This window comes from Rhipicephalus sanguineus, chromosome 10 (assembly GCF_013339695.2).
Source record: "Rhipicephalus sanguineus isolate Rsan-2018 chromosome 10, BIME_Rsan_1.4, whole genome shotgun sequence".
NCBI classification, from domain to species: domain Eukaryota; kingdom Metazoa; phylum Arthropoda; class Arachnida; order Ixodida; family Ixodidae; genus Rhipicephalus; species Rhipicephalus sanguineus.
In genome coordinates, this window is record NC_051185.1 from 140,731,706 (window position 1) to 140,757,788 (window position 26,083).

Genomic DNA, 26,083 nt, shown 5'->3' on the forward strand with positions numbered 1-26,083 from the left:
AATGTGGACCTACCTGAAAGAATTTCAAGCTTGCTGAAGAAAGGTGCGAAGTTTTCGGTCCCACCGAGCCTCCGGGCCCACGAGCTACTAGCCACCAATTCGTAGTCCTTTAGCGTATTTTGACTTGACCTTATTGCCCATTCCGTCATATATAACATTTACCTTAACTCTTTCCACACTTTCTATATATATTCTTGTTTTCTTTTTCAGCTTTTTCGCACGACTTGCACCAGACAACAACACTTTCAATGTGTTGAAACGCCCATACTTTGGAGTTGGCAAAAACAGTTGCAAGGGTACACTGCAGGGTATTTTTGTACATTTTCCTGAGTACCCTTATTCCGCTTGCGCCACTTCAAGCAGCTTTATTGAGAAGTGTACCACTCATTCAGTAAAAATATTTGACATGACATGCTTGTATTAGTTAGCTGCGTCACATTGGCAAAGGCTCTAATGTATTACCGCCACTGAAGCAAAACAGCATCCGGCAAGTAGCACGAGCACTTTTAACTGCATTTCAAGTGAGCGCCAATGCTTTGACATTTCAAAATGCACGAACGAGGGAAATGACATTTGCTATTTGAATATTTCGAGAGATGACAAAATCCTCGCAATACATTGAGCTGACAGTGACATATATATTGCTCTGATGGAAGAGGAGAACAAACATCTTCTGATAGAGTTTGCTGGTGCCAAAGCTCCATTACGCACGCACTTGCTGACTGAATACAGGGTTAAGGCAAAAGCTCATGGTACAGTTCTACAAGGGCCTACGAAGCTTTACAATTTTAATTGTGTTTTTCGAGCTCCTGAAAGAAAGCGTGTCACGCAACAGAAGAAACTGTATGACGCAATTCCAGGAGGCGATGGTTTTCCTTATGCGCCTGCGTCCAGATCTACCTCTTCAAGCTTTAGTTTACAGGTGACAGATTTCACACGTTTCCATTTCTTTCGGTGACTAACTACTCAATTATCTGCAGGTTTCATGCGTCCCAGTCAACAATATTAAGAATCCTGAACAAGTGGCCTGATGCAGTCGTTGTGCGCCTTTCTCTGGCAGTGAAGTGGCCCGATCGCCACTGTTCGAGATCTACAATGCCAACGGCATTCAGAAAATCATATTTCCCACAATTAGTGGTAATAATTGACTCCTTTTAAGTATTTACAGAGCGGCTAACATCCGTGCTGCCGCGGTCGCAGACATAGTCTACATACAAGCACCACAATTCGATGCTGTTACTTAGGGGAATTGCTCCAGAGGATGTGGTCACCTTTATATATTGTCCAAAAAACGGCAGGAAGTGGAAGATGGAAGCTGCGATGAAAAAATCCGTAAAACAGGGGGTGGATGCTCGAGCCAACGTTTCGACAAGTGGACTTGTCTTCTTCAAGGGATATTGTCGTAACAAGCGCAACAAAACAGCACAGCAGAAAGGAAAAGACGAACACAGGCGCCTATGTTCTTTTTTTTCTGTTGTGCTGTTTTGTAGCGTTACTTAAGATGATATCAATGTCCAAGCACCAACTCGTCGAACATTCAGCCCTTTTAAATGATAACGTTTATTTCATGAGGATGGTGTGGACGCACTAGCGAGAAGGTGATTGCTGAAGAGTGCGGTGTGCTGAACAACCTGCTGCTTGTGACAAGTACAGAATTTGAGTAGGTCGAGATGATAAACCCGGCGTGTTTTTTCTGCACCATTTCAAGCATGTCAGTACCTAACATGCTTCAAGAAAAGCAAGAAGTTTTAGGCCTCGTGGTCCCGCGCCAGGCCAGTTTCCCGCAGTGTGTATGCCCTCCCAAGCGATGTGCAATTCCTTCTGCCGAGCACGTGGCCGGAAGCGAGGGTTGTACCCATTATCCGGTGGGTCAATTGAAAAGGTGGACTGTGAAGAACCGATTTGTTAAGCAGGAAAATCCGCATAGAAGTATGCTTTTATTCGAATTTCCTCACTTAATAGATCCAGTTGAAAGTAGCGCTTTGTATGTCTCAGTCGATTTTGCAATATGCCAACTAACCACAGCCAATCACGGCCTCCGTGATTCGAATGTGCGTTGGGAATCACGGAGGCCGGGTTCTGGCGTCGTTCTGTCTGCACCACGCCAAGCGTTGCTAACCGGCAAACTCGTAGGCTGCCCTGCCTTTTGCTCCCAGCTCCGTGACCCTGTAGAGTCGGCCATTCTCGGGCCTTTTCGCGTCTGGGTTAAAGCTGGCTGTCGTTACGTACAGGACGTCGTAGTTCTTGCCCCCGAAGCAGCACGACGTGGTGTACTTGGCCGGAAAGTCTATTTTGGTCAGGATCTTGGCTGCAGAAATAATAAAAAAAGAAATGAATAACTGTTGGGGTTTTGGGTCCCAAAACCACGATACGATTATGAGAAACACTGTAGTTGAGGGCTCCCGCAATTTCGACCGCCTGGGGCTCTTTAACGTGAGCATGAATCGAATCACACGAGCTTCTAGTATTTCGCCTCCATCAAAATGCGACCGCCGCGGCCGGGATTCCATCATGCGACCTTCGGGTCCCGCAGAAAGAAAAAAAAATATACCAGTGCATGTAAACTTGACGGCGACGTTGAAAGAAGGCTTTGCGACCACAGTGACACAAGGTAAATATGTTTTTAACCTATGAAAGCCCACAGCAATTTAAAGGAAATGTCTATAGAATATCTACATGCGATTTCAGCGGACTGTTGTAGCTGGTTGTAGAATTCTGCTTGCTGAGCTGCGACTTCATACTTTCATATATGGGTCCCAAGTCATGTACCCGGATGTTCATGGTAGAAACGATGCAAAACTTGCTGGCAGCCATGCCTCCAGAACACATCCATGTGTGGTTCTAGCATTGAGCAATAAGAACCATATTGACTGCTGATGTATCCTATATTATCTTACGTGTCATGTATGTACATACATGCTCCATAAGCTGTTGAATGACTGCGACCGGACAAAGCCCAGAACTTGGCAAATTATGAGTCTCGAAATGCTTTGTTGCTTCGATTAACCCTAGATTTCCGCATAAATATTTTCGCACAGAAGCGGCTTATGGTGAGGTCTCATACAGAATTCAGAAATCGGGATGCAACAAAACCGCCATGACACAATATCGATCCGCTCTCTCTATTCACGTCAAGCCCGCTCTTGTCCCGCTGACCCCTTCAAGGAGAAGCGAGCAACAATGGTTACAAATTGCCACTCAACATTTCACGCAACTCGCAGTTAAAGGAACACTCAAGTGAAACAATGAATCAATTCAAACGCATAACTTGCTCCTTATAAACTCTACTGTCGTTAATTGGGCCGTCAGGTCTACTAACAGAGGAGAAATTGAGTTATAAATCTCAATTTTGAAATTTCGCGCCGAAATATCTGCGCATGGACATCACCATGCATTCAATGTTTTCAATGATTTCAAAGATTTCAATGTTTTTTTTTGTTTTTTTTTTACAGCGAAACCGTCTCAGTCTACCATGTGGCGCCGTCGTCATCGTGGTCGTCGTCGTAGTAGTAATAGAAGTAGTAGTAGTAGTAGCAGTAGTACTGGTATTAGTAGTAGCAGTAGTAGTAGTAGTAGTATCAGTAGTAGTAGCAGTAGTAGTAGTAGTATTAGTAGTAGCAGTAGTAGTAGCAGTAGTAGTAGTAGTAGGCGTCACGCAGGTTACGCGGCCAGAGGGCAGAAGTAAGTAAAGCAATAAATAAAACATAATGATGACGATGATGCTAGAAATGATGACGATGACGTTCGATATAATGATGATGCTAAGTGATGATGGTGATGCTAGAAATTATGAGGATGACGCTGCTTACGTTCTGGGCGAGTGGGCGGGTGAAATGCGCCACGGCTGCACGAAATCGTTAGTAACATCGTGCATTCTACTTCTGTGTAAATACCTTGCAACGGTATAAGTACAAATGAGTTGTCAGCATTTCATAGCGAGCTTCTGCGACTTTGAGCGTATCTATCTATCTATCTATCTATCTATCTATCTATCTATCTATCTATCTATCTATCTATCTATCTATCTATCTATCTATCTATCTATCTATCTATCTATCTATCTATCTATCTATCTATCTATCTATCTATCTATCTATCTATCTATCTATCTATCTATCTATCTATCTATCTATCTATCTATCTATCTATCTATCTATCTATCTATCTATCTATCTATCTATCTATCTATCTATCTATCTATCTATCTGGCCGCCGACGACTCTGTGCTCTCCTGGCTGTTTCGTTAATAGGATGTATACCAAAATTGGTATGACATAACATGACCGTATTACGAACATAAATGGCAGGTCATAACATGAAAATCATGTCATGCATGTCATGAACAGCATGATTTACATGCCACGGTCTTGGGGCTCTTTCGTCCGGTTCGGTTTTTTGATAATACCAAAATTGGTATGCCGTGACAAGACTGCATGACAAACATAAGCGACAGGTCCTCAAGTGCAAATCATGACACGTATGCCATGTACAGCCATGTACAGCATGATCTACATTACATGGTCTCGGGGCGCTCGCGGCCGTTTAAGTGAATGGATACATACCAAAACTGGTATGACGAGACACTTCTGTATGACAAAAATAACTGACACATGGTAAAATGACAATCATGACACGCAAGTCTTGTAGGACATGATTTACATGCCACGCTCATTGTCCGATCGCTGCCGTTTCGCTCACTTGATATACACCAAGATTAGTATTGCGTGACGCGACTGTGTTATGAACGTAAATGAAAGGTGGAAACTTGAAAATCATGACATGCAAGTCATGTACGACATGATTTACATGACACGCTCATGGCGCACTCGCAGCCGTTTCGTTTGCTTTATATACACCAAAATTCGTATTGCGCGACGTGACTGTATGGCGAATATAAATCGCAGGTAGTAACTTGAAAATCATAATATGCACATAATTTACGGCATGATCTACATGCCACGCTCATGGCGCACTCGCGGCCGTTTAGCTGGCTTTATATACACCAAAACTGGTATTGTGCAATGCGACTGTATGGCGAACGTAAATGAGAGGCGGTAACGTGAAAGTCATGACATGCATGTCATGTACGACATGATTTCGATGGCACTGCCATGTTGCGCTTCCGGCCGTTTTGTTGACTGGATGTATACCAAAGTTGGTATGGCATGACACGAGTTCGTGATGAACATAAATGACAGGTCATGTCTTGTATATTCCAGAATGTACGTTTCATTAGCATGGTACATATCGAATTGTACATGCATGCATACATGCATGGCAAACATGCGATATATAGTGAACTAGATGCCATGGCATGAATGAGTTCACTTGCCTCAAAGAACAACAAGGCGATGTATCAGCTCTTTGCCGTCTGCTTCGCATTACATCGATTACCACAGTGCATGGGATCTGCCGTACTTTTCCCTCAAAAACAGTAGGCGAAACAAACGTGTCCATGACTGGTTGCACGAAGCGTCACAAGATATCGACACCATCGTCCGGTAACCCGGTATTCCAACACCCCTTTGCGCATACCGGGATACTGTACACGCAAAGACCTTTCTTATGATTTTGCTGCAGCAGTAGTTCAATATTATCTAAATTAAATGTAGTTTAAATGCAGTTATTATCACCATTTAGTGGTTTGCGCAAACGTAAAAGTATACGTTTACGTACGTACGTAAAAGTTTACGTATCGGGGCTTAAACTTTTCTAAAACATGCGTTCCGGAAGCATGATAAACGCCATCCGGTATTTCGCGGTAACACGGTAGCATGAAGAAGTATACGCGCAAGCTAAAAGCCCCTAATGACCTAAAATACCGAAGCCGTAAATGTGAGAGGCATAAAGCCCCTGAGAGGGTGGATAGGTGGTGCCATCTAGCTGGGCCGAGATGTACCAGGCAAGCGCAGACACGGCCGGTCTAGAGGCGCGCGCTCGCTCCTTCCCTTACGGCCTGAGCAGCCGCCGGGAGTACAATGGAACTTTTTCTATACAGTCACGACGGCGCGCTCCGCGTGAGGGCGTCGCGAGCCAACCGCCCAAAGCGCGTTTCGCCGCATGCGCTTCGTGTTGTAAACCAGCTGTGCCCGGCCAATTTCTCGTGCTAATTACTTCTTTCGGTTGTAGCAAGCGGTGAAGGAAGTACAGGTGCGTGTGGGGACAGTCTGCCTTTATCGGCACTCGGGAATAGAAGACGCACACGCAGCGCTACTAGCAACAACAATATTTTTTAAGACCCGACCACCTTATATTCGATGGAGGCGAAAATGCCTGACGCCCGTGTGCTTAAATTGCTGTGGCTGGAAAATGAATTTTCAGGCTACATTAAGCGCATCCAGGATTCTTCTGTCGCCGCTGGCGTTGGAAACTTTACAGACGAGACGTACACTGTCCTGCTTTTCACCACGAAGTCCACAGTGGAGACAGTCCGATTTCTTCTGAGAAAAGGAGTAAACTATGTGCTCACGAAGAAATTTAACAGTGATCCTACAGAGGCATTGTTTGGAAAATCAATGTGCGAGGGCAATGACGCGCCAGACGCAAGAGCCGTCACAGCTGCTTTGACCCACATTGTCAAGGAAAAGGCGCTACCTTCAAAAGACATGGGCATTCGCGACGAAAACATTGAATAAGCGGCGGTGTCTATTCCGGAAGATGTTATTGAGGAACTTGAAGCTCTGCGAGAACCTCCTCGCAAACCACCGAACTCTGTTGCCTATTCAGGCTTGGTGTATGTAGGTGGTTACATTGCCAAACTCATCACTGATGTAGGTTGCGAAACATGCGCCATGCTAGTGACGACAAACAAAACGAGCAGTCCTTTGTATCATCTTCTCTGTCAGCAAGAAGCCTATGATCTACACTACTCAAAGCCGGAGTTACTATCAATGCTGGACACAATTGTGACGTTCTTCGAGAAAGCAGTCAAATATCTTCCTCAAACAAAAATCCTCGAGACTCTGCAATTGGCTGTTGAGCCATACCTTGAAGATTCGCCACTTCTGGACTGTCCGGAAGGTGTGGACAAGAGTCACGCGAGAGTGCTGGCTCATGTTATTTCTGAGAAGTTTCTCCGGATTCTTCTTGTTAACTACACCAAAAAGTTAACATATCAGAATGACAGGCCTTCTGGTTTTATTCACAAGCCCTCGCGGAAGCATATCAGGCTGTGACAGACTTGACTCCTTAAACTGTGATCGTCACTACAGTGTTTTACCAGCAGTGATTTTTTTTTCAGTTCTCCGTGCGCATATCGTTGTAGTACCAAGGAAAACATTCTGTTTCCCATTGAAAGGATTCTCTGAAAGTTTTTTTTATGTTTCCTCTTCGTCTGCAGCGTGGCCGTCCCCATTATGCAGTGACTTTCACTTTTTTGCAGTATTTGTTTCAATATTAAAGCCCGAATTAAGATGCCTCCAACAAAAAATGTGCAATTTTGTTATTTTCAAGTACAGCGACGGCCGGCACATACATTTGAAATAAACATTTCCTAAACCATTATTAAACCGTTTCCTCAACCAAATGCAATATTCATCCTCTCACTTATTCTCGAAGTTACAGAAACCTAAAAAGAACACAAGGCTGTGTTATAACCGCGTCGATGCTTTGCCGAGCAACAGAAGCGGGTTTATGAGCGGCCTGCGCCACCACTTCTGTAAAGCAGAATTTACCAGAGTCATCATATATACTTGCTACGATGTTTCTATTGCATTGGTACCATGAATACCATATAGAGTAACTTCAGAAAGCGCCACGATAAGTCGGCAGCCGAGCACTCCCAGCGCGCGCTAGCCTCCGCAACGGCCGGGAGTGAGTTAGGGAGCAGTTGGCTCGGAGCGCCCCCACGAAATTGCGGCCATAGGTAGCAACAGCCCCCCGTGCGCAGGCCGTAAAGGAAGGAGCGAGCGCGCGCCTCCAGACCGGCCGTGGCGCAGAATTGTTCTTGTAGAAACGTGGCGCATTCTACTCTGGTGCATATGCCTTGCAGGGGCGCCATTACGAATGAGTTGCCTTTTAGGGGCGAAGTACCTTAAGGCTGAAGCTTGTCCGTCCACCCGTTTGACGTCCGTGTCCGTGCTTACACAGCACCGTGTAAAAGTGAAACATCAGGTTTAACGATAGGCCAATATCAATCATAATTGTGGCGAATCAATATAAAATACCTGCAAGCACAAACCCTTTATACTAGTCGGCTACTTCAACGTACACATTATGGACCTTAGGACCTAGCTTTGTCGTTGACTCTCACCGTCAGCTGTCATGGTATATCGAAAACCGTTGCTATAGTCGAAACATATATGTGTGCATGTGAATAAGAAAGGGTTTACAATAGACGAACTTCAATCATACTGGTGACAGAACAATATAAAACACCTAGAAGCACAAACCCTTTATACTAGTCGGCGACTTCAACGTAGACATTATGGACCTTCGGACCATCTTTGTCGTCGACTCTTTATGTCACTTTATGTCACTGTATGTCACTCAATTTACATTACAAGGGGCAACGCTCGGGTAACGTATGGTTACTCACCCATACGATACTCAGATCTTCGCCCATTGGTCATGATTCACTTCGTGGAGATGCGTGGATTTTTTAAATCCGTTTTTCCCTCGAAAACACTAGGCGAAAACAAAGGTGTCCATGATTGTGGTTGCACGAAACGTCGCAAGATGTCGACACCATCGTCCGGTAACCCGACATTCGTACACCCCTTTGCGTATAACGCGATACTGTACATGCTAAAAACATCTCTTATATTTTTGCCGCAGCGGTAATTCACTGTTGTCTAAATTAAACATCGCTTAAATGCAGTTATCATCACCATTTAGTTGTTTGCGATTACGTAAAGGTATACGTTTACGAACGTACAACGTTTACGTATGGGGATGCAGCCCGGGAGCTAAAACTTTACTAAAACATGCGTTTCGGTAACACGGTAAACGAAATCCGGTATTCCGGTGACACGATCACGTTAAAAAGTATACGTACAAGCTAATCCCTATTGTCTTTTATTCTAAATGTGTCGTCCGTTGGCGCTGGTCCATTGTGCTTCCGATTACATAGCTGTCTTATTGCGTTTCCGAGGACATTCAACGAGCAAATGACTGCATTGGCGAACCTCTATGTTCTTCGCACAGTACAGCCAAGGAGGTTTAAAAAAAATTCTGGGGTGGAATCTTTCACAACATTTTCGCAGCAGATGTAAATTCAGCATTTGCCTGTAGTTTACCTCAAGAACATGGCCTTCTCGTGCGATACCCGGTGAGAGATAAAGCGCTTTTGTTCCGCTCGCGTAAACACTAGCCTAATGTAAAGCAAGATATCGCTGTTACCGATAAAAGTAATATATCTGGATGAGTATTGGTAACTTGATCTCTACCGAAATTTGCCAAGACAGTGAGGCTTCTTAAAGGACCCCTGACACCAAAATTGAAACCTCAAGATGTTTGTGTTGTCTGATTGTCCTGTATAGGGGGGCACTTCCGGCCGAATATTAGTGCCGGACGTTAGCTTTAAGATATCTTAATTTTGTTTTAAAGTAAGCGTGAGTGCTCATCTGAGTTGGCAGCACCTCGCGACATCGCTACTCGTATGACGTAGACCGAGGCCCCGCGTGACGTTTCACGAGTAAAGCTAATGTTGTTACGTCAGACAAGATTTGCGGCGCGCGCACAATACCACGACTGGCAACCGGCGAAGATTATTGTTTGTCACCCCTATCGCTGGGGTAGTTGTCAGGCTGCTCTCAACATGGTTCTGGCTGCTTCTGCCAGGAATGTTTTTTTTCCTAAGAAAAGGGGGGGGGGGGGAGTGGGGATTTGAAAAATGCGCTTTGAGTGCACGTGATCTTGGGCGCTGTCCCGCTGTGGGGCGCTAGTTTCTTATGTTATTTAGGCGGGCGTTTCGAACTGACCCAACATTGTTCTCAATTAACGACGCTAGCATCAATTATACATTGCGTTAGAGTATTTATGATTCAATTTCGGGATTACCAGACACAAAGCTACAAATTACAGTAAAAAAGTCGCAAACAAAACTTTCGCTGTCGAGGTTAAGGAAACACACGTTGAGGAAACACCTGTTAAGCAGTATCTGTCCGGGAAAATTGCCGTTATTAAATTCGTATGGCGTGTGAGACAAATGCTGCTCTTTCTTCGCTGCATGTTAACGTTTTATTGCGCCCGGAGTAAGATGGCGGAGGGCTTCTCTTTACAGACATAATTTCCACTCCACCATATCTTTAGCAGCGCCCTACAAAGGCTAAAACATTTTACCCGTCTCTGGGTCAATCTGGATAACGGCGCTGCCTCCGAAGCACGCCACCCAGATCTTGTCGTTGACGTCGATGGTCATGCCGTCCGGGAGCCCCAGTTCCTGGAAGCCGGGCTTCTTGTTGAAGTCGACCAGTACTCGCCGGTTCCCTGTGCGGACACATGACGGTTGCGAGCTTAGGCACATTCGAGATCGAATAAATGAACGCAAGGTACTTTCACCGAAAAAAAAAAAAAAAAAAACTCACAGGGTCCCTTATGCATTCGTCTAAAGGCCGAGACAGACGGTACAATTTTCCTTCCGATGTGACGTCCGACGCGGCGGTGCGGAAGCCAGAATGGTGGCTGTCCGATGCTATGAAAGGTCACCACTCCGGCTGCCGCACCACCACGTCAGCCGTCGCATCGCATGGAAAATCGTACCGTCTGTCTCGCGCTTAAGATGACTCGAAGGCAAAAATCATACAGTGTGGCTATTTCATCATCGCAACCATCATCATCGGAGCTTGAGAGGTTACGTGAGAAGCTGTGAAGACTATTGATGATGTGGATGATGATGATGATGACGAATTATAGCGTGGTGAGGGGGTTTTAGCGTTAAAACGCCCAATAGTTACACTATTCCCATGTATGGCGTGTCGCCTGGTGCGATTATAGGCTCCTTAAACGAGATATTGCATCTGCTAACGCGACTTCTCGTCCGCCATCATTGGAGTTCAAATGCCAATGATGAAAAAAAAAAGCCAGTGTTGATTATGTTTTCACATAGTTGATTATGAATCCCACACAAATGTGTGCGCGTGAACATAACAGTTTTCCAGTTGAAAGCAGGAGTGGTGTTGAAGCTGGCCCCCCTTGGGGGGTGGTCCACGCGAAGAAGCGAGTGCCGGCGCCACGATCTCTGCAGAGGAGCAACGATACCGTTAGTGTTCGACCTGGGCTTATACATACATCGATCGTTTCTGTAGTTTAAACAACTGTCGAACACTTTTCCGGCTCGAGTGGCTGGCATTCAAGCGAGCAGCCCTCGGGCAGGCAAGCGATTGACCCCGAGTCATCAACTGCCACTTTGCGGGACAGCGTGGGCGCTCACACCGATTCCATCGGCGGTGGGTCACTTTCGGACGGCAGCACGACGCAACCGTCTTCCAAGATTCGAACCCACAACGCCTTCCATACCCAGCAATCAGAAGCGTAGCCAGAAATCTTTTTCGGGAGGGGTTCAACCATCCTTTTTTTTATGTTCGTGCGTGCGTTTGTACGTGTGCGTGTATAGATACACATGCAAAATCGAAAAATTGTGGGGGGGGGGGGGCGCAGGGCTGGGTCACTACAGATCTGGCGGGCACCTACACCTAGCTAGCCGAGGGCCCGAGGCTTGGCTAGGCTTTTACCCTCTCGCCTGTCTCTTTCCCAACCCTTGCCTTGCCTCTTTCCCAACCCTATACATGGCTATGCTTGCTCTCTTTCTTTATCTTATTTTTTTTAGTCTGTGTCTTTCTATCTCTTTCTATGTCTGCTTGTTTGTCCGAGATTAGCCGGAGGCCATGGCTGTGGCAGTGTGCGACGAAACGCGGTAGACTAATTCTGTCGGAAAATCTGTGACACTTTGTTCATGTGTATGTAAAACGCCCATGAAGATATCATAACCGAAAATATGGCAAAGAAAAAAATCACTCTTGAAAGGTAATTATGAATCCCACACGAATTTCTGAGCGTCAACATAACAGCTTTCCAGTTAAAAGCAGGAGCGGTGTGGAGGCTGGCCCCCTGCAGGTCCCATCGCACAGCACCGTGGGGAATCGAGTGCCGAAGCGACTATTTCTGCAGGGGAGCAACGATCCCGTTCGTGTTCGACCTGAGCTGATGCACACATCGATCTTTTCTGTATCCAAACAACCGTCGAACACTTTTCCGGCTCGAGTGGCTGGCATTCGAGCGAGCAGCCCTCGGGCAGGCACGGGATCCCTCCTCTGACCCCGGACCATCAACCGCTACTTCGCGGGACAGCGTGGGAGCTCACACCGACTCCATCGGCGGCGGGTCACATTCGGATGACGGTACGACGCAATCGACTTCCAGGATTCGAACCCACAACGCCTTCCATTCCCAGCAACGACTACTATGCATCGTCACTGGTCTGGTGACGATAGAGGGATAAAAGTAACATATATACCTGTGGTAAATATGTTGGCAGAGTATAATTAAGTCAGGGTAGATAGCAGATTTAGAACATAAATTTTTGCAGAAGCTAGCTACCGTTGGGGACATTATTCTGCAGTCGAAGTGTACCGACAAACAAGTGACTTGGTGGCCCAGGTTGGCCTCCCGTTGGTCAGGCAACAACACGGGCAGTAGGAGTCGTGTGATAGCGCAGTTGTTATTACTCAGCATATGACAACCGTCCAGAAGTGTAATTTTTACAGCGTCGCATAGCTGTCTTCGCAGTGCTTGTCTGGCGGGTTGTAATATACTGATTGGCTTCAAAACCAGACGCTCATCCAGCATATACAGTGTCGTGTTTAGACAATACAATGTTGCCACCTACGTTATGTCATAGAATGCCAGAGATCCCAGCTATGTTACGTGATGTTGCTGTAACTGACAACTTCTGAGTGTAACTATTTGTCCATTCCTTCCTGCATGACTCGTGCTTAATGTCGAGGCTGGCCAAATACACACGCCATCAGACACGCAATCATACCCTAAGTCGCACTGACGGATAAAAACTGTTACCTGGCAAGGCGTTAGTGCATTACAATTTTGCAGTGCATTTACATATTAGTTTTCTTTGTGACGACGCATCGCGCCCACTCAGCTTTCTTGGAATCTTTTCAATCAACTTCACTTGAAAGTCGGCGTCTATCCCGTGCGCAACGTTTCTTCGCTCAGCGATTTCGCAATGATGCATCAACTGTCCAAGAAGTTGACGCTTCCGATCATAACGATTAGCGCGGCACAACTCGATAGACACGGCGCAACATGGTCTAGCGCACGTGTTTAACGTGATCGAGCTGAGCTCTTTTAAAGACGATAGTCTTTCTTGGGATACTTAAACGGAGAAATTTTGGTCTGTCTTTCTGTCTGTCTTTCTGTTTGTCGGCACGTCCCTCGATTCAGCCACTCGGCTAAAGTTGAACCACTTGCCCAAGGGCCAGACATCTTGAACGGCTGACTAGGTTCATACTTGTGTACATTGTTGATCAAAAAGCAAACATTACGCATATCTGAGGCGCAACATCACTAGGCAAGTATTAGGTGGTGTGTTCCTTTAATAGAAAATGCATACATACGTAATTATAAAGACCCTAGTTTCTTAAGCTGCGCTGAAAATGCGACTGCGCGTTAAACTTGACTTCCTCCGTGCCCTCTGCACGAGCTCATTGTTGTGTTTCGGTTCTGTATTGCACTGTACGAATGCCATGGGGCGCCGCTCTGGCATTCCTTTTACCCAGGCGACGTGTAAATAAAAGAGTGTGTGGAGAGTACTCGTTGAGTGCAGACGTTTCTTATGCTTCAGCCAAACCGCGTGTTCGGGCTGGCTGGCGTCCCCGCCGGTCGCGTTCGTCACCGCCGGTCTTCGCCTGCTGCTGCGCCGGGACTACCAGCCCGCAACACAGCACTGATGTTTCCCGACGTATTTCCAGATGGCGTCCATATCTCACGCAGCGCCTCTTCTATCGTCTTTAGACGACATTTGCAGCGAAGCACGCAGATACGCGGCCAATTTTTTTTTAACCCAAGTACTTACGAATCTCCCCAACGGCGAGGTCGAAGTCGAAGGCGTAGATCAGTCCGGGCACCGAGTCGCCGTAGAACATGATCTTGTTGTCGTTCGTCCACGTGATGCCGTTGGAGATGGTCACCCCGTCTAACTTGTGCTCCAGCTGTCCCTTCGAGTAACACCAGAAATTGCTCTTCTCTGGTATCAGATTCAGCACTCCCGTAGAGGGCATCGACCCTGCAGTCGTCATTGTCAGAATCAGCAGCATGCAGCCCGAAAGCAACCTTCTGGGAAAGGATAAAACCTAAAATAAATGCCTACCCTTACGCATCACTTAGACCACTCTGAAAGAGTTTCTCTGCGGAAATGTTTCGTATCATTTTCCGACATGTCACCACTAGGGGAACGGGACTTCAAGGTCAGCAGAAAAGCATTGCGTCCACTGTACCAACGTGGTGGCCCTATTCAAATGTTCTGTCCTTTATGTCAAAATTGCAGAATAGGAAAAAGAATGACGTCTCTAACCATCGGTCACACCACCGCCACTATACACGCAAGAGAACCAAAAGTCCCTTTGGAGATCACGTGGTACGGCACAATACGGCCCAAGTTACGAATCACCCGAAGCATAGAGTTTCATACAATAACCTAGAGAGGAAACTGGCGCTGCGATCGTTCAACTACCATGGGAATGGGAAGTACAGGCTTCGGATTGGATTTTGTTAGCTAGCGAACTGTCTACGGATCTTTTTTTACAGTTTCAGTTTCGTTCTTTGCGAGGCGTGGGCAGTGGGTGCGTTGCAAAGCACTCAACCAGTGTCTTTGTTGTTCAAAGAGGCTGTAGACCGCTAGGTTTTTGGTTTGCTGCCACGTTGCAGCTTTACAGGTTGTATTTGACAATTTCAGCAAAGCGTCGTGCACTCACCGCCGCGCATAGATGTAGCGTCCCATGCAAGTGCAGGAAATTGCATATAGTTCACGTTTTGTGATAAGCGCCACTTATCAAAACTCTTTCAAATCGACTGCAAAACGACGACGAAGCTAAGTAGACGCACCGTCGCGCTCCTCTGACTCGACTTCACAACAAAACGAGAGATGCGTTGGGGACAGGCCACTTGGACAGACGCATCTGGCGTCGCAGCAGATGATACGTTAAGTGTTTCTCACTCACTGTATACATGGTACTGCTATTTCCATAAATAGATAATGCGTACTTTCGAGGGAAAGACAAGCGCGTTTGTTTTAAGTGTTGTAAAGAAAATAATTCATTATATTGTGATGCCAAATCTGGAACACAATTGAAGAGCAATGCGTATACCCTGGTGGTTGAATTTGTCCAGGTTTCAGTTCCATCTCACGGTCACGCAAACTTTTTGCAATAAGTTTTACGTACAAAAGAATGAAGCAAGTTTTAATTCGAAATAACTTCATAACTTCGCTTCGTTTTACACTCGGCAAACGAGCGTCGCGAATCTCAAGAACCTAATCCATCCGAAGCAAATCCGAAGCCTGTACTTCCTATCATTCCCATGGTGGTTGAAGCGCCACTCAAGGAGCCCGCGTAGACACTAGCGCCAGATTCCCCTCTAGGTATTATTCTAAGAAACTCTATGACCGGAAGTTTTCTTAATTCTTACCAGTCCATAGGCGTCCTAGCGCGTCGCACTTGCCGTCGTTGAGCCTAGACTTCACCGGCGACTGAGCGTCGTGCATCTCTACCAACAACTGCTTCTCGCGGGTGCCCAGGTCAAGTCGATAAAGGCCGCGTTCCATGCAGAGAGCCAGCCGGTGGTTGTCTTCGGCAAAAGGGATCACGTTGCCGATGTGCCCTTCTGCAATAAAGCAGGTAGTTCAAAACGAATCACCCGCAGCACTTCAACGGCTGAGGAGGTGATTAGCACTAGGGGCCATATTATGAGCGATCTCTTTTGGCGAAACTGTTACTTTCGCGTGATTTCATGACATAGGCCTGCACCATGGGCACGATGTATATAGCTTGCCGTTCTAGCCCGTCTGGCACAACGCCACACTGGCCAAACCGCTGTGACCTGTCGACGGGTAAAGTGCATCCGGCGCTAGTCTCGAGAAATCTGTCTCAAGTGACGGTGTCACCAATGGTGATCGTCTCAGAATGCATCTATAGAGAGCGGGTTTCGATTCCTGTAAAAAAACAGGTGACATGGAGCAGCTCCGAGCACGGCAGAGCAATGTGTCGGCATAATATTCAAATTTTTTTCCGGCGCTAATTAGGCAAATAGAGAAACAGACAGTATCAGCTGGAAACTGAGGTCGCATTGCAACACATACATAGGGAGATTTAGATGGTGCGAGTTCCACCATGGTTGTTGCTGGAAGCAGCACATTGTCTAGAAAGTGTACAGGGTGAATATGCGTAGTACTGCATACAAGATAATTGTTGTGCCGAACTGCAATACTGTTAATCATGCTTGCATGGACTGTTCATATATACAGTTGGCTTGTTTGACTTCGTCGTTGTTACATAGATGGCCGGTCCTTTGTGTGATATTTGTCGGCTATTGGCGCGAACGCAGCGTGTGCGATAATGAATGTACAGTCGCCGCGGAAAAAGATTCACACGAGTCATCTGTTGCCAGCGATGCCAATTTGGCGAATTTTGGTTTACATCTGGCAGATTTTAGTTTATTCTGACGGGAAAAAAATTTGTTTTGCGGCTAGCGGATTTTTTGACGGGCCATTTTCGTACATGGCGGATTTCTGGCGGATGCCTCCGCAGTGCACCGATTCAATATCGTCTCCCTGAAAAAAAGAACAATTTCTCTGTCCTCTAAAAATGCAGAAATTGTTTAACTTCAACAGGGTAGGAGTGCTCCTGGTCACTTACTGCAACCGTCTCAAACAAACAGATCCGTGAAGCTTCAAAGTGGCGATCGCTTTCTAGGCAAGACAAAACGGACGAGCTGCGATGCACTCAAGCCGTGGACTCGGCGCAGCCCCTGCCGCTTGCGGTGCATACAGCGAGCCCGCTCCCGGCGGAAAGCGATGCGATTGGCGAAGCCGCCACCCCCTTTTTGTTCTTGTTTCTTTTGCTTTCGAAGTTGCAGAGAAGAAAGGAACTACGTCCGACTGCTTTGTGTCGAAAAACGGTTCTGTTTATTCTCTGTGTAAACTGACTCTCCTTCCTCTTGAGTTATGCCGAAAGTGGTATATTCGCAGCAGTTCAGGACGGAGTGATTGAAGGATCCCTTGCTCAGCAAATGGCTCCAATGCAAAGCGTCTGGTGACAGAAAACAAGTTGCGGCTGTGAACTTGGCAGCAGATATTCGGACCTGAAAGCTCATTCGAACTCCGAGAAGCATGGGGAACTGGTTGGCAGTTCTTCGATCCAGAAGAACTGGGCTTCAATACAAAAAAGGCAAGTCCAACCAGGGAATGCCGCTGAGAGCAGAACTGCTCTATTTATCGCCGAACATTGTTCAATTACGACTGCCGATGACTTTTACCAACTCTGTAAGAAGCGATTGCCTGACGGCGAAGCTGCAAGAGCGTGTCAAATGCGCCGCTCCAAGTGCACTTCCGTGATTAAGAACGTTCTTGGCCCACATTCTAAGGCAGGTCTGGCCCAGGTCTTTGGGGAGAGCTATTAAGCTTGATCATTGATGAGTCGACCGACGTCAGTGTCACAAAATTCTTTACCATTTCTATCACCTATCACAGTGTCACCAAATCAACGATCGTGACTACTTTCCTTAACTTGTGCACCTTGGAGGTGTACTCGGCAGATAGAATTGTGGCGGCCGTGAAATCCACTCTGATAGAGTGCTGTCTTAAACTGGAAAGGATGAGAGGCATAGGGACAGACAGCGCGAGCATTATGACAGGAATGAATAATGGCATTAATCGGAATTTGAAGGCTGAGGCTCCCGAAGACGTACTGATTTTCTGCGTCTGCCACTCTTTGCAGCTAGCCACGTCGGCTGCTACGGCGGAAGCATTGTCGATAAACTTGGAATACCTAATAAGCGAAACGTACAACTGGTCCGCAAGATTCCCTGCTCGAGAAATTGCGTACAAGAAGCTCCTGATGAATGACGGCGATGAACGACTGAAGGCTGTGCAAGCGTGCAGGACGTGGTTGCTATCCCTCGAAATAGCTGTATCACGGATCGTAGACCAGTGGACCGAATTGAAGACGCCCTTCGAGATGGTGAGGCGCACTGAAAAGTGCTGCACGGCAGAGGTGCTGTATGGTATGTACGAAAACAAGATCGATCTGGGGTACTTGCTATTCTTCAGACCGATTCTGACAGTTGTTCAGAAGGTTAACAAGACATTCGGGGTGAAAGATATGGATCAAACAAAGCTGCTGAAAGACCTCATAACTTTGCTTTCGAGCTTGGTTCAAAATGTCGTAATTCCGACAGAGCAGATGGACGTTCTGACGCCCAGACATGAGGTCCACTTGAACCCCAAGCCATATTCGGGCTACCTGATTGAGACGTACGTTGACGACATGAAGGCTGAGAAGACCGACGGGTTCTCTCGCAGATGAAGTTGTGATGCGAGAAAGCTGCATAAGGTTTATTACCATGCTAGTAGATTAAATCAGACAGCGACTTTTCGAATGCATCGGTTCTCCAGAAGACATCACCTTTATCGGTCGAAAACACTTTGTGCGTCATGAAGGAGCCATTGATTCCTCTGCTGGAAGCGATGGCAGTAACCCCTGAAACAATAGAAAAAACTCAAAACCAGTGGAGCAAGATCAACCCCCCCCCCCCCCCATTAACTGGGAGCAAATATCGTCCACGCAGTCGTTCTGGTATAAAGTTCACTCCTGTAAGGACGCCTGTGGTGAAAACCATTCGCCGAGTTGGCCAGATTTGCCATGTCGATGCTGGTGCTGCCCTACTCAAAGCGCCGGGAACCGCCGTTAAACGGCACCATGGCGGCCGTGTTGGTGGTGGTGGTTGTAAGAAAGAAAAGACGTTTATTTCTGCAGCATAATAAGAGGCACGGTGCAGCATCTTGGGAAGGGGGGATGTGGGAGAAAAAGGGGTTAGAAGTGTTAAGGGTGTCGTGTCGTGGTCATCTCTGCAGAACAGCAAGCCGGCAGCCAGGGCTAGGGGTGGCAAGGGTCTACCGCTGACTGCAAGGGCATTCAGCGGTAGGCCGCGATCTCTGTCTCGTCCAGGAACTCCACCAGGCTCCATAGCGGTGGTAGATGAGGGCGAGACGGGAAGAGGAGGTGCTCCAGTGTGGAGGCAGCTAGGCCTTGCCTCCTGTAGGCTGTGGTAACCCTCGAGCGTTCCTGTGCCAGTCCAGGGCAGGCACAGACGAGGCGTTTGAGGGTCTCAGAGTCCGCGCAGCGGCTGCAGGCTGGGGAGGCGCAGCGGCCCTTAGCGTGGCGGCGGTCCGCACGCAGCCGGTTCGCCGTCTCAGCAGGGTGGCCCATTCCCTCCTAGAGAGGCCCGTCTCGGGCAGAAGCTTCCACCCCTATTCCCCCCCCCCTTTGGCCACCCTTGGGTCCGGGTAGACTGTGACGAGGAGCTTCCTGATGCGATCCTGTGTGTAGTCCCTGGCCCCCTCGTCCCCGGAGATGGGGGTTCCAGGCAGGTGTGCTGCCTTGGCAAGCGTGTCCGCCTCCTCGTTGCCGTCTATGCCCACGTGTGAGGGCCGCCAGTGGAAGGAGACGAACGCCCCGGACGTGGCGAGGGCCCGGTACTTGTCAGGAGGTTCCCCGTCCGCCCGACACGTCCGTGGTTAGCCAGGGTCTGCAGGGCCGCCTTGCTGCCACACAGGACCGCAACCGGCTCAGCAGGGATGTCCTCTGCCAGTAGGTCAGCCGCCAGGTGAAGTCCTGCCAGTTCCACAGCCGTGTAGCTCGCCGGGGCCATGGCGACTGGCGACGACGCCAGGCCTTTTTGCCCGGTGCATGCCAAGCGTCGCCCTTTCGCGGCGCGCGGACATCCGGGCACCGCTGCGCATGGCATGCTAGAACACGCCAGTGTGCTACGCCGGTCCTCGTTGGTCGCCAATGACAGCCCCCTGTCCACATGTGTTCGCTTTTGTCTGGCGCTGGCTGGCCGCGGCAGAGAACGCCACGCGAGATGCTCGCACGCCTGCGCGCCCGCAACGAGGGTAACGAGGGAGTCGCGCGCTGGGTTTGCGGACGACTTATCGTTCGCGTGCTTCGGTGGTGCCCCTTTCTGTGGTAACCGTAGCGCCACAGGCAAGTGCACTCGATCGGTTTTGCGGAGTTTCTCCATACGGCCTGCAAGCCCGCAATTGTCGCACTGTGCTGCATCTTGGGCTAATAAAGCCGTGTTTGTTGACAACCTGCTTCGAGTGCCTTTTCTGTGCCGTGTCGGAGAGTCGACGCACTAGCGTTGCGTCCTGTCCCCGTCGCGCTCGTAGGGTAAGCTTCTCGGAAACCTATCCTCACAATCTACTTTACCATTTTAGGCTCACCAATTCAAATCAGCTCACGAGGTTCACAACGAGCCATTCTTTTATCCGAAAGAAAAGCAGAAACACAGCACTAAACATGGCCACGTGTACGTTCACAGCCGCAAGCACGAAGATTAGACAAATTTATGCGCTACCCATCATTCGCATGATGGCTGAGCTATCGTAGCGGCACAGTCAATCTAGTAAATTTTGTAGTCAAATTCTAGGGTGCTCGGTACTCCCGCTATCGGCGTGCTCGGGAACAACCGCGCCGCGTGTTCGCGATTCGACTCGACCAGTGTATTGGGCGCGAGGACATACCGTGGCGCCGCCATGCGGAGCCATCCCTGTGACGTGCACGGTTGGATTGCTCCGCCGGCCCTCTCCCGCTCAGCCCGCAGCCGCTTTCGCGTCTGCTTTTTTATTATTATTGTTGTACTTCACTTCAACGAAATCAGTAAAATACTGCTGCAGCTTCATCACTGACTGTACGAAATGCTAAATAACTGCTCATAAAAAAATGTTACGTCTTCATAATGCCTTAGACAGCGTCCTGACTGCCGGCGTCGTCTGCTATGGCCACCGATATGGAAACCGCGGCGGCTGCGCACGCTGCTTTTGTAAAAAGTAACGAATCATTTTGCGCCGAATGGGCTTTAGCGCGTGCATGCGGCAAAGAAACATATTTTTTGTTGCAAGAAATGCGGGCAACTGTGCAACGTCATTCATTGTAAGTTTTCATATAATAACGAGCCGCGGTTGACACGACAAGCATGGGTAAATTTACGTTCCTGTTTAGTACACATAGCCCTATGACGCACGATGACAGCGGCTTCTCCGCTTTGTGGGCAGCAATCCAGTATGCTTAGAGATTCATGCAGCCGCAACCTGTCTCATATGATTGGAGACACATGCACGAGAGCCATATGTACACGCACGGCTCATTCAGTGTTTTAGCTAGATAACGTGCCACATGAGTTTGTCTGTGGCACGATTTTAATATCTATCTGTTGCTTCTCATTACGCGAATTTTCGAAGGTTGTCACACGTACGGTGCATCTTCGATCGCTACCGAGCCACATCGGGATGAAAATTTTCGACGATTGACTCCGTTGTCCAGCTTGCAGAAAGGGGCCAATCGCGATCGAAAAATACGGTCCCGATCGGGCTCGATTGCTATAGCAAATGCACCGTGTGTTGGCCAGCCGTATTACTTTCACACTTAAATGGCCATGCTGCAAGGTGTAGCTTACCGTGGTCTAAATGGGAATTTTATGTTGCAGTGAAAATACCAGCGTCCAGCATTTATAAAGCTTCATTGAAAAGCGGTATGACACTTCGCGGCTACTGTTAGAAGGTGAATCAGTGTTTGAAGCTGGCCATGTTTTCGCCTGTAGCGTAAAACAACATAGAGAAGAACAAGTGACACTGACTATGGGCTCATTTTACAGAAATAATATATAAGCAAAGAAACCAATGGGCTGAAGTCGAGAGTCTGAAGGAAACCCGTGTGGTCGGGAAAAGACACGAGGACAATTAAAATGGACGCGAGGGGGGGGGGGGGGGCGCAAACTGTGGTGGAAGGTACATCGGCGAGACAGGTAACTTTCAGCAAAAACTCAGACAGCACATGTATGACGTAAGAAATGTTTCATCTAACCCGCTGGCCGAACACGTAGAAGCAACTGGCCACGAAATACACTGGCAGAAGGCAAAGGTAACGGAAAGAGAAATGAACTGGACTTCTCGGCTTTATCTTGAATCTCTGACAATCCAGACAACGGCGCACACGCTTAATCGTCATGACGGCAACTTTCCACACATGTCAGCAAGTTGCCTACGTCATATTTTAAACATACATAACCGAACTGTTTGCGCATTCATTTTTAACTGTGAACAAGGCTCCCGTGCGGGAGCCGGAACGTCTTGCTCTTATAAATATTCGTGGTCGGTGTCCATTTTAAGACCATAAACTTGAAATAACGAAAAAGAAAGACAGGTGACGGAGGCATCATGCTCGTGAAAAACAGGGTAGTGGTAAAAGTGAAAGCTCACGCCTGGCCACTCGCGTACGTAGTGCACTGTGGCACGGAGCAGAAAAGTACCAGGCCGCCAATATATTTACTGCACTTTAGCGGATTGTGTAGTCTCTGTGGGTCCACACACAAGAAGTGAAAGCAAAAAAACGCTGTTCAAAAGCGAAAACGCCGCGAAATTGCGGTTAAAAACAGCTAATTCAACCGTCCGCTTCCCTTCGCCAGAGCGAGGCGAGGTCACGTGATCCAACCCTGCACGATGGATGGATGGATGCTATGAGCGTCCCCTTTATAACGGGGCGGTGACATGTCTGCCACCAGGCTCGAAGGATAAAAAAAGAAAAAAAAAAGAAAAAAAACTTCCTTGTTTCATGTTGTCCTAATGCCTTATCTACATTGATTAAATCTATGTTATTATAACAAAAAATATAAATTCACAGTCCATCTCTCTGCCTCTTAAGGCAGAATAACCTTTTTTCCCCCAATTATTTATTTTTGTACTCCATCTCTACTTTTCTGCCACCAATACTCTAACCGTCTCTTACTTATTTCTATCGCGGGCGTGTTCAGCTTTCCATTGTTGTCCCTAAAACCCAAGGCTTCATGTAGACTCGTGCCCACACGTATACCTGGGTGAATATCGCCACATTCAATCAGTACATGTTCCATCGTTTCCTTAGTTCCCCCGCAGCATGTACATAGTTCTTCTTCGTTACTGAATCTCGCTTTATAACTACGCGTTCTCAGGCAGCCCGACCTTGCTTCAAACAGTAAAGCGCTTCCCCTTGAATTATCATAAAACCTTTCCCTCCTTATTTCGTTTTTTCCTTTTCGGTAGTTACTCAGAGCCGGCTTCTTTTCCATCGCTGTCATCCAATAAGTCTTCTCCGCCTCTCTGACCTTCCGCTTAATGCTCCTTGTTGCCATATCGCCCGCACTGCCAGCCGTATATTTACTGGTGAGCCTCCTAGTTCTTTTTCGCCACTGCGTGTCAACGCTTTTTCTATACAAATACCTGAAAACCTTCTCTGCCCATCTACTCTTCTTCATTTTCCTCAGCCTCTCTTCGAATCTCATTTTGCTCTGCGCTTCCCTCACTTCAAAGCCTGTCCATCCCATATCACCCTTCACCGCCTCATTTGTCGTCTTCCCGTGAGCGCCCAAGGCGAGGCGGCCCACCGTCCTTTGATTTACATCCATTCCTGCTTGCACCTCTGACTTCATGCACACCACTGAGTTCCCAAATGTAAGCCCCGGAACCATCACACCCTTCCACAGCCCTCGAAGCACCTCGTACCTATTGTATCCCCATAAAGCTCTGTGCTTCATAATTGCAGCATTCCTCTTTCCCTTTGCTACCGATGCTTTCTCTTGTACCTCCATATATCTATCTCCCTCATTTACCCATACTCCGAGGTACTTGTACTCGCTTACCCTCGGTATTTTTTGGCCCTGTATTAAGACCGTATGGTCTCCGTGATCATTGAATATCATCAATCCACATTTTGTTGCACTAAATCCTAGTCCTAGAGCCTCACACTCCCTTCCGCATATATCTGCCAGTCGCTGTATATCATCTTGACTGTCCGCAAATAAGACAATATCATCAGCATAAAATAGACCTGGAAGCTTCTGCTCAACCATCGCTCCGACCTGTTTGTGTGACAAATTATATCCAATGTTGCTACCTTCTAGCGCTTTTTCCATCCTCGCCATGTACAGCATGAATAACAGCGGGGACAAAGGGCATCCCTGTCTCAGCCCCTTGCTAATTTCAACGCTGTCCTTGCTACTTATTCCTTCCCATTCTATACAAACTGTATTTTCTCGGTATATTTCTCTCAAAAGCTGTACACAGTCGTCACCTATGCCCACTTCCTTCAATATATCCCACAAAATTTCCTGATTAACGTTGTCATACGCCCCGGTGATATCTAGATAAGCTACGTATAAGGGCCTGTTTTCTATTTTAGATATTTCTATACACTGGGTAAGAACAAACAGATTATCGTCTAACCGCCTGTCGATTCGAAATCCATTCTGAAGTTCTCCCAAAATATCATTTTGTTCTACCCACGCTTCTATTTTTAATTTTACTGCCTGCATCGCCAACCTGTATAGCACCGATGTAATTGTTAGGGGTCTATACGAGCGAATGTTATCTTTTTCTCCCTTGCCTTTATAGATTAAGTTCATTCTACTTTTTCGCCAACTGTCTGGTATTTCCCTCTCCTGTAAGCACTTTTCTACGGCTTTCAGCAGTGCTTCTTTAGTGTTATGTCCGAGTTCGTTAATGAGGCTGACGGGAACCCCATCTAAGCCCGGAGAAGTGCGCTTAGGAATTTTTCCTTCGGCCTTCTTCCAATTGAAATTCTCTAGTACTACATCTTCGTCGGTTGCTCTCCTTTGCGTACTTTTACTCACCGGGGGAATCCCCTCGGGGACCTTTTTAAACGAATCGGCTGTTATCTTTCGAATGTAACCTAGCGCTTCATATCCTTCGAATTTATTTCCTCCTTCATCTACCATATGTTGTTGCATTGTGACAGACTTCCTACCCAGCGCTTTTAGGTGGCTCCAAAATATCCTAGGCGCGGCCTTCTTCTTTTCGCGAATCTCTGTCATCCAGCGTTCACTTTCACCTTTAATTTTTGCCTCGACTAATTTCTGCACAATGGATTTTTGCTCTAAATATATTTCCCATATTTGGTTAACTTCGTCCTGTGGCCGCTTCTCCTTTTTTGCCTGTCTGTGCTCCCGTGATGCCTGACGTCGCATCTCGATCGCTTCCCGGATTTCTTTGTTCCACCAACTTTTTGGCTTTTTCTTTCCTTTCCAACAAATAGTTTTCTTCTCTATTTCCATTTCTTTCGTGATTACATGTAGCAGCTCACTATACTTCCAGTCTTTGCCTGGTAGTTCGTCTACTTTTTCCTCGACTCTTGCGGCTATATTTGTTATTTGTTTGTCATTTAGATACGAGCTCCCAAACTTTGATTCTATGTTCTTATTTTCAGTTTTATATCCCATTTGTAATATTATGCCTTTATGATCACTAACCAAGCTGTTAATGCCTTCTTCGTCTATTCTCATGTCTCTAAGTTTGTCATATATTCCTTCTGTCATGAGACAGTAATCAATGCTCGATTGCCTGTTTCCGACTTCCCACGTGATCTGCCCCTCACACTTAGGCCCCACGTTAACTATCTCAAGACTATGTTGCTCGCAGAGATCTAGCAATAACTTGCCATTGGTGTCTGAATATCCGTCAAGGTCATGAATGTGAGCGTTCATGTCCCCTAGAAGGATTATTTCGGCATCATGACCAAATTCTTTAATATCGGTGCTTATGCATTTCACTATCTCCAGATTCTTTTCTCTGCAGTCACAGCGATTGCAGCGCCCGCGTCTCCAGTGGTGGGCCTCGCGCCCAATATTTACCCGTAGGCGTGACCTGCGTGTCCAAGCCGGAGGCGGGATCATAGCGCACTACCTGGCGGCCTAGGCAGTCAACGAAGAGTAGCGTCGAACTGCGCTCGTCCCAGTGTGGCCCTTCGCCCAGAAGGCTCCTCCGTGTGCTGGCAACTTCGAGCTTCATCTTCGCAAGCTGGAAAGA

At 47.4% G+C, this 26,083-nt stretch overlaps 1 protein-coding gene across 1 annotated transcript; it reads right to left on the minus strand.

Annotated features, from left to right (window-relative positions):
* Positions 1-1,928: 1,928 nt before the first annotated feature.
* LOC119372505 (regucalcin) lies at positions 1,929-26,083 on the minus strand. Its single transcript, XM_037642982.2, has 5 exons — positions 25,909-26,083; positions 15,640-15,834; positions 14,030-14,239; positions 10,282-10,428; positions 1,929-2,308 (listed from the first exon to the last, which is right to left on the minus strand). The coding sequence occupies exons 1-5, from the start codon at positions 26,063-26,065 to the stop codon at positions 2,115-2,117; spliced, it is 903 nt and encodes a 300-aa protein (XP_037498910.1). The 5' UTR covers positions 26,066-26,083; the 3' UTR covers positions 1,929-2,114.

Bases quoted from the DNA above. Each gene is read 5' to 3' on its own strand.
- LOC119372505 (XM_037642982.2), bottom strand. From the start codon at position 26,065: ATGAAGCTCGAAGTTGCCAGCACACGGAGGAGCCTTCTGGGCGAAGGG. The intron at 14,240-15,639 runs GTAAGAATTAAG...TGACGACTGCAG, and splicing joins GCTAGGACGCCTATGGACTG to GGTCGATGCCCTCTACGGGA. The intron at 2,309-10,281 runs GTAAAATGTTTT...TTATTTCTGCAG, and splicing joins CCAGATTGACCCAGAGACGG to CCAAGATCCTGACCAAAATA.